This window comes from Narcine bancroftii, chromosome 1, assembly GCF_036971445.1.
Source record: "Narcine bancroftii isolate sNarBan1 chromosome 1, sNarBan1.hap1, whole genome shotgun sequence".
Classification (NCBI taxonomy): domain Eukaryota; kingdom Metazoa; phylum Chordata; class Chondrichthyes; order Torpediniformes; family Narcinidae; genus Narcine; species Narcine bancroftii.
In genome coordinates this window covers 434,349,044-434,357,330 of record NC_091469.1, presented here as the reverse complement: position 1 = coordinate 434,357,330, position 8,287 = coordinate 434,349,044, and the positions used below count along the sequence as shown (strand labels likewise).

The window sequence follows — 8,287 nt, the reverse complement described above, 5'->3', positions numbered from 1 at the left end:
CAGCCATAGGAACTGCCTGCCTGTTCCTTTTCCATCTACTGTTATCCATCTACCCTTCTCCTGCCTCCTAGTGTTCCTGCAACTCTTGTCTATCACCCTCTCTGCCTCCCAAATGATCCGGAGTTCATCCAATTCCAGCTTTTTAGGAGCTGCAGCTGGATGCACTTCTCACAGATGAAGTCATCAGGGATACCACTGGTTTCCTTCACAACCCACATTCTGCAAGTGGAACATTCCCTTGCTTTGGCTGCTATTTGAACTGTTTATAACAAGAGGGGAAAAAAAATCTAAAACCTGCCCTTACCTGTGCCTACCTGCTGAATCCTTTTTTTGTTCCTCAAATAGGGTACCACTTTCTTACTCCAACCCCTGCACCACCTCAATCCTATTAAACAAAGCCCCTTGAGCCAAAGCCTTTCAACTCTGACTCAGCCCACTACTCCCTTAATGACCACTCTGCTACACCGTTCCAAACTTTGATAGTGGCTTGGGTCACCTGATCTCAATTGCCCTTCAACTGTTGAAACTGATTTCCCAATCAACTGCTCCTCTGTCTTCAACTGTTGAACTCTATTGCCTAATCAACTGCTATCTGCTAAGTCACTCCTTTTCAACCCTTTTGTCTTGAATTTGAACTCGATTGCCCAATCAACTGCTCCTCTGTCAAATTATTCTGAGTGCGTATTGATGATATACTCAAAGTTCTCTTAGAAAATTGCAACATGCCCACTCAGTTGTGGGTTCCTCTAATCTATAATTGCTCAAAGTGAACAAGCAGCATTTAGGATGACATTGAGAAACTTAACAGCATGCATTGAAAACACACAAAATCCCTGGGTAAGCAGTGGAAAGAGCACACCATCTCCCAAGCTACACATTCACCTATCTTTCACTCATCTTATATCCTAGAAATGTGGTTCTACTCTGGCTTCCTTAGCTAAATTAGGACCCACAAAAATGTCAATCATAAGGTGTTGTCTAAGAGAAAAAAAGTTGTGGATAGAGGCCTGGAAAGAGTGGTGTCAAAAGAAATGGCAAAACCAACTCAGTCTATCTATGAAGTGCTACTTTTGTGAAGAAAATAGTTGCAGTGCAAATTATATCTTGGAATGATGAAAACTGCAGACAGACTTGGAGGAAAAGTTTATATCACATTGAAATCAACTTTTTTTTAGGAAGGATGTGGTTGTGCTGGAGAGAGTGAAGAGAAGATTTAACAGGTGTCATGGTTAGCATAATGCTGTTACAATGCCAGCGATCAGGACCAGGGTTCGAATACCACGCTGTCTGCAATATGTTTGTTTGTTCTCCCTGTGTCTCTGTAGGTTTCCTCCGGTTGGTCTGGTTTCATCCTACCCTGCAAATTGTACCAGGGGTTGTGGGCTAATTGGGTGTAATTGGGCTAATTGGGTGTAATTGGGCTAATTGGGTGTAATTGGGCTAATTGGGTGTAATTGGGCTAATTGGGCTACACAGGCTCATGTGCTGAAAGGGCGTGTTACCATGCTGAATGTCTAAAAAGAATGTTGCTGGGTTGAGAGAACTAAGTTATAAGCACAGATTTGATAGGTTTGTTTTGTCAGGATCGAAGAAAATTGAGGGATAACCTGAAACAAGTATACAAGATTATGAGAGGCATTTTCTTGATACAGAGACAAAATCATTTTCTAATGGTAAAGTTTCAAAAACAAGAGGTCATCGGTTTAAGGTGAGGTAAAAAGTGTTTAAAGGGGGTCTGAGCACTGGGCCCTCTGAGCTGTGAGTGCACACACATTTTGCAACCAATGCACAAAGGGAATTAACGTGCGCACAAAAGGGTGGTAATGCAGTAATGAACCATTACTAAAAATAATCTCTTAGCTAACTGTTTCTGTTAACTGGTTAGCTGGTTAAAGAAGTAGTTCATCATGCTTGTATTGTATTAAAACATGCTAATACAGTTTTATTAGCATTGAGAGATAAGCTGTGCTAAAATTATCTTGAAACAATTTCACAAGCGTTCAGTGCGCACATACTTTTGTCACAGCATAAGATTTTTGTGCACACTGACTGCTAAAAAAAAAAGGGAACATTGGATCTGAGGTGCAAATTTTTTTTTACTGAGAAGGTGATTGATATCTGGAATGCCCTGCCAGAGGAGATGGTGGAATCAGATACAATTACTATGCTTATGGGGTATTTAGACAGACACTTAAATAAGCAATGACATGATCCTTATTGCTGCAAATAGGATTAATATAAATGAGCAAAAGAAGTCAGCATAGACAATATGGGGGAAAAAAGGCTCATCTCAAAAAGGCACAATGCAAAACCTGCTTGATTATCAGAAGTCCATTTGTACTCTTAGTAACACAGTAGGATATGATGCAGATGACAATATCATTAATATACAATTGCATTTTTATTATAAATACTCACTGAGTATTTATCTTCTATAAGATCAGCAACACGATTTATGTCCACACGCCTTGGGCATATATCCTTACAAATAGGAAAGTGAAAAAAGGTGTATTGAATTGACTTAAAGTTTAACTTTACTCACAGCATTAATGGCATTTAAAAATTTTGATGATTAATTTGTCACATTATAGCTACAAATAAATGGCTCCAGACACAGACACCAACTACATTTGAGAGCCAAGCACAGCTCCACAAAGCTCATGTTGTAACAGGCACCATCAATTAATAATACATGTGACCATGCCCAAAATGGTACAGTTTCCAAAATAACAGTAAATGAGTATATGCTTGGTAACTTTGACTTGGGAAAATGTGGCTTTTTCCACCCCATATATACAGCAACTGGTGAGCTATTACCTGGTTTTACATTAAATAGTTAGTATACTGTAAACAATGATATTCAGAGGTGAATTTGGCTCTTCATCTGTATTCTACATTTTTATACACACAATTAGAGGAAGAATTCTCAGAATTACAGTGAAGGGTATAATTCCATTCAGGCAAGTAAGAAGTGGCTTAAGATTGGTCTTTGAGAACTTTAACATTCATCTTCTTGGGCACAGTGTAAATATCCAATAAACTCCCAGCCTATAGGAGTAGCATGTATCCACTGTTTATGGGCTGTCCTGCAATCTTCAACTATGAAGAAACTTTTGGCTTCTCTAAGAAGAAGAATGAGGAGCCAAAAACAAATTGATGGAGGAACTCAGCAGCATCTGTGAAGGAAAGGCGATGGTTGACATTTAGGGTCAAAATCCTGCATCAGGGTTGAGAGTAGAAAGGGGATTATTCAGGTAACTCATTCTTTTCCCTCAACCAGTCTACCTCAGATCTTTCTCCTGATCAATTTTCCAGGTTTTGTAAATTCACCAATATTTCCAACATGTTACCATCTGCCCATCATCCACAAACCTATGCACCTGGGTTTCTTCTCCCTTGGCCTACTCTTCCAATTCCCTTTCATCTGCCCATCATCCCTTCCTTATCTCAACCGAGTTATCACCTTCCAGCCTCAGTATCGACATTCCCCACTGGGTCTCCCACCCAGCTTCATCTGTCCATTATTTTTCCAGATCTACTTTCACCTATTACCAACAAGATTTGGTCTCTAAATCCTGTCTGCCCCTTACCTGCCTGACTCCTCTCCAGCCCCATCTCACTTGATTGCACCTATCACTTACCAGCACCTATCTCATGACTTTTACATATATATAAATAAATTATATATATATATATATATATATATATAAATACACACACACACATATATATCTACTTATTTATTTATTTATTTTAGCTATCTTCCTTCTATACCCTCAGACCTGATGTAGGCCTTGACCTGAATGTCAACCATCCTTTTGCCTTCACAGATGATGCTTGATCTGCAGAGGTTCTCCAGCAGTTGTTTTTTTTTGTTTCAAGTTTAATCATTTGCAGTCTCTTAAATTTATGTCTATTTGTCACAAAATACATAGCACATTGAGATGGGTCTTCTTTGAATAAGCTAACAGGTTATCTCTGGCAGGTTACAGTAATATAAAGAATACAAAATATAGTACTACAATGAAAAGGAAGATCAATGAGCACCAAACAAGGGCAGTATGATAGCACAGTAATGGGGTTCATTTAAGAGCTGATTGCTGTGGAGAATAAATTGTCCTTAAGCCTACTTTTACACTTTTAAACCTTTTCCCAAATGGGAGGAGGGAGAAGAAAGTGTGTCCAGATTATGATGGGTCAGCCAATTTGTTGGCTGCCTTTCCTAGGCAGTGGCAGATGTAGAGGCAGTCCATGGAGGGGAGGGAAATTGGCATTATGTTCTGAGCTGGATTCACTAACTTCCGTAGCTTCTTAGGATCTTGCAAATAGCAGCTCCCATACCATGCTCTGATGCATCCAGCAAGTATGCTTTCAATGGTGCACCTGCAGAAGTTGTTAATGGACATGGGGGACATGCTCAACCTGCAGTCTTTTGAGCAAGTAGAGGTGTTGGTATGCTTTCTTGACTATTGAATTAATTAACTTGTCCCAGGTCAGGTCATTGGAAATATTTATTCCAAAGAACTTGAAGTAATCTACTTTTTTTTAAAAAAACCAAAATATATTGAAAAGCTTTCTCTTGAGTGCTATCCAGCAAAGTTAACCCATATTTAAGTACAGCATTAATAAAGTGCAGATAAAGTGTTACAATAAATCAAAGCAAGCAGGGTATGGAGCTAATCAATGGAATTAATAAAAAGCTGTTCAACTTAGGGTGACAACACTCCAAAATGTACATTGTCTTATCTTCCCAAAACCAATATTGAGGCCCTATAAATATTTAGTCAACTACATTGTGCAAGCCATATTATTTGCTTACACCTGATACAAGACTTCCAAAACAGGCACACTATTCTAAGCTCTGTAATGTGATGAGATTGCCAGATGAATAGAGGAAAGGATTCAAGGATGTACTGAAATGCTCCTTGAAGAAAGGCGACATCCCCAGTAATTTCAGGGAACCATTGACCCACGGTAGTTGAAAGTGGAGAATTTGGGATGGTATTGATAACGTAGGTCAGTGTTTCTCAACCAGGGTTCTAGGGTTCCGCGAGAAACAGTGATAAATAGGCTAATGCATTTTTGAATAATTTTTGTTTAATTTTATATTCGGAATTTTACTATTGTTGGAAAATCCATGGTTATTATAATGAAGGCTTCAACCTCTTATGTAAAATGAAAACCTCGGTGTGAGGTCTCATAAACGACCAGGATGATTTTTTTTTGCATTGACAATAAATTTGACAAAACAAAAGGGGCAATTTTTTCCTGAAACAAGTTATCCGAAAAAAATGTAATGTTTACCATGTGAACGATGATAAAAATACAAGAGATAGATATTAATAATGGTATATAATAATTTTTATGCAGGGGTTCCCTGAGACATGAAAACTATTTCAAGGGTTCCACAAGGGTAAAAAGGTCGAGAAACGTGGATCTAGGGGCACCAGAAACAAAAGCCCTGTGTGAGCTTCTCTCTTCTATTCTTTGGCTTGGCTTCGCGGATGAAGATTTATGGAGGGGGGTAAAAGTCCACGTCAGCTGCAGGCTCGATTGTGGCTGACAAGTCCGATGCGGGACAGGCAGACACGGTTACAGCGGCTGCAAGGGAAAATTGGTTGGTTGGGGTTGGGTGTTGGGTTTTTCCTCCTTTGTCTTTTGTCAGTGAGGTGGGCTCTGCGGTCTTCTTCAAAGGAGGCTGCTGCCCGCCAAACTGTGAGGCGCCAAGATGCACGGTTTGAGGCGTTATCAGCCCACTGGCGGTCACCTACAAAAGACCCGTGCTCCTGCCCTCTCCGTGGCCCAGTCTGCAGTAACCATGTTGGCCTCATTAACCAAATCATCTTCAGAAGGGAGATATCGCCCTTGCAAGAGGAGTGAAAGTTACAAAACTCGAAACTCCCGAAGCCAGGTGGAGAGATGAGAAGGATGGGCTGGTGTTTTCTGACTGACCTGTTTCAGGCCCGGGCCGCTGTCCCTGATGATGGGCTTCACTACGGGGATGCTTCTACTGACGTTCATTGCGATCCCACTTCACAGCCGCGTTCGCGTCGGTGGCGGTGAGGCAGCTGAGCGGGAGCCACTGGGCTCCGTTGCTAACCCTATGGCGAACCCATCCTCCGCTGTTTCGTTGCCAGGCGATGGTTGTCATGGTATCGTATCTCGCTGCCACGGAGAGGAGGCCATGTTCGGTGAATCATAGGACGGCGGCCAAGGAGGATCAGAAATCGCAATCCTCCCACCACGTGGCGCCGTAGCGACGTTGGCGTTCGACCAGCTGCAACTTTTGTGTACCAGGGCTTCTTATAGGGGTGTAATCGTCTAAAAAATTGCCTTTTGAAAGATGAACTTTGCAAGGAAAGTGTTAAAGGGCGAAGGAGAGTTTGAGGTGAGATATGTAAGGATTTTGAATGCTGGAAATTCCAGGAATCTAAGAAAAGCTGGAAGCAATCAGAGGATCGGGCACCATTATGGTCAGCCAACCCTTTATCCAAACTCGAGGTACATTGAGAGTTCGAGATATTTCAATCGTGAATTCAGAGTTTAGTCTTGGGATTGGGACCAGTGTTAGGCCGAGGTTCAAGAACCGTTTCTTCCCAACAGCTTAAACAAGAACCTCTGCAGATGCTGGAGTCGAGTGCAATACCCAACAGAAACTCAGCAGGCTAGTAGTATTCATAAAGGGTAACTTGTGGCGGTACGCCATTAGGAAGGCGAATCGACCCCGCTTGTCACGCAGGCGGCGGGGCAGCCAGCCAAAATGGCGCCGTGCTCGGCACCGGGCTCAAAGCCCGAGCTTGGGGACCCACGTGACGCCCAGGTGACGTCGGGAGGGCCCCCCAGCATGGTTTTCATCCAGGTCCGGGCTGGGAGTATAAGACCAGCCAGGCAGCCTGCAATAAATCCGTCTTTGCTCACTGAACTCCACCTGTCTAGTCGTGTGATCCTTCAGTGAGCAGTGTAGCCGCCGCTACAATTGGTGACCCCGACAGGTTCAATCATTTTTGAGCCCAACATGAACGATCCTTCGATCAATGCTATAGCCATCAAGCTTCCTGACTTCTGGGTTCAGGAGCCAGAGACCTGGTTCAGCCACGCAGAGGCTCAGTTTCACCTCCGCCAGATTTCATCGGATTCGACCAAATTTTACCATGTGGTCGCCGCCCTGGACCAGGCCACAGCCAAACGAGTGGTGCACCTCGCTCAGCACCCACCCGCGGAAGGTAAGTATGGGACCATCAAGCGGGTGCTCACCGGCTCCCTCGGCCCCTTCAGGCACCAGCGTGCCGCTCGGATGCTGCACCTCGACGCCTTGGGGGCAGAACTCCAATCGAGTTGTTGGACGAGATGCTCGCGCTCATGGGCGAACACACCAACTGCCCATTCTTCGAGCGCATCTTCCTCGACCATCTGCCTGAAGACATCCGGCTGTTACTGTCCCAGGAGAGCTTCATTGACCCTAGGAAGGTAGTTCAAAAGGCTTAGGAGCTATGGCTCGAACGATTCCCAGAGGGCTCAGCAGTCCAGGAGGTTACAAGTCACGGGCATGACCACGCCAAACCTTCCTCTAGCACTGCGGTGGAACACCCAGCCCTTGCAGGGGACTCAAAGAGCATAGCCAGAAGCAAGTCATCCACTTTAGGCCTGTGGTGAATGCAGATACTCCTCAGCATGTGCCCTCTCCACCCGCTGTTCAGGTCCACCCTGTAAAGCAGTGGATTTTCCAAACAGACGGAGAGGGAGAGGAGCGGAATGTAACTGACGAGATTGAAGAGGTAGATGATCCCCTGATCTCACTAGAGGACCCAGGGAAAGGTACCCGAATCCCTGCTTATGCTCAATGGCCCAACCCCTCTACGGGAAGCCCTAGGCCTCGTCCCATCCACTGGGCAAAGGATCCTGTGGGCAAAGTGGGAGCAGAGGTCAAAAGCAGTCAATGATATGTGACTTCTCTATAAAAGAGCAGGCTGCCATTGGAGATCGATTTAGGCAAAAGGCGGGAGAAACTCTGGCGGCCTGGCCCCTGCGTGTTTGGAAGCAAGGAGGAGGTAATGTATATTTAACCTTGAGGAATTGTTGGGATTAGGAACATTGACTACTGATAACCGGGTCACTGCTGAGCTGCAGGGTAGAGGAAGAGAGGTGGATTACTTACTTGCCACTCGAGAGGATGCCCTGCTACGAGTATACCCATCACTAGGAGATTGGGATTTACATTTGCAGAACAATTGGGGCACTCCAGAGGAAGGTATTTCGAATAGAGGGGATAGGAGGAGCAATCACCATG

At 43.9% G+C, this 8,287-nt stretch overlaps 1 protein-coding gene across 1 annotated transcript in view; it reads right to left on the bottom strand.

Annotated features, from left to right (window-relative positions):
• LOC138760621 (cilia- and flagella-associated protein 69-like) overlaps positions 1-6,204 on the bottom strand; it is a 147,947-nt gene extending 141,743 nt beyond the window's left edge. The window contains exons 1-2 of the mRNA XM_069931451.1: positions 5,953-6,204; positions 2,419-2,481 (exon numbers count right to left, since the gene is read on the bottom strand). Coding sequence (XP_069787552.1) covers positions 2,419-2,481; positions 5,953-6,021 — 132 coding nt within the window. The 5' untranslated portion in view covers positions 6,022-6,204. The remainder of the gene's footprint in view (positions 1-2,418; positions 2,482-5,952) is intronic.
• Positions 6,205-8,287: the final 2,083 nt, after the last annotated feature.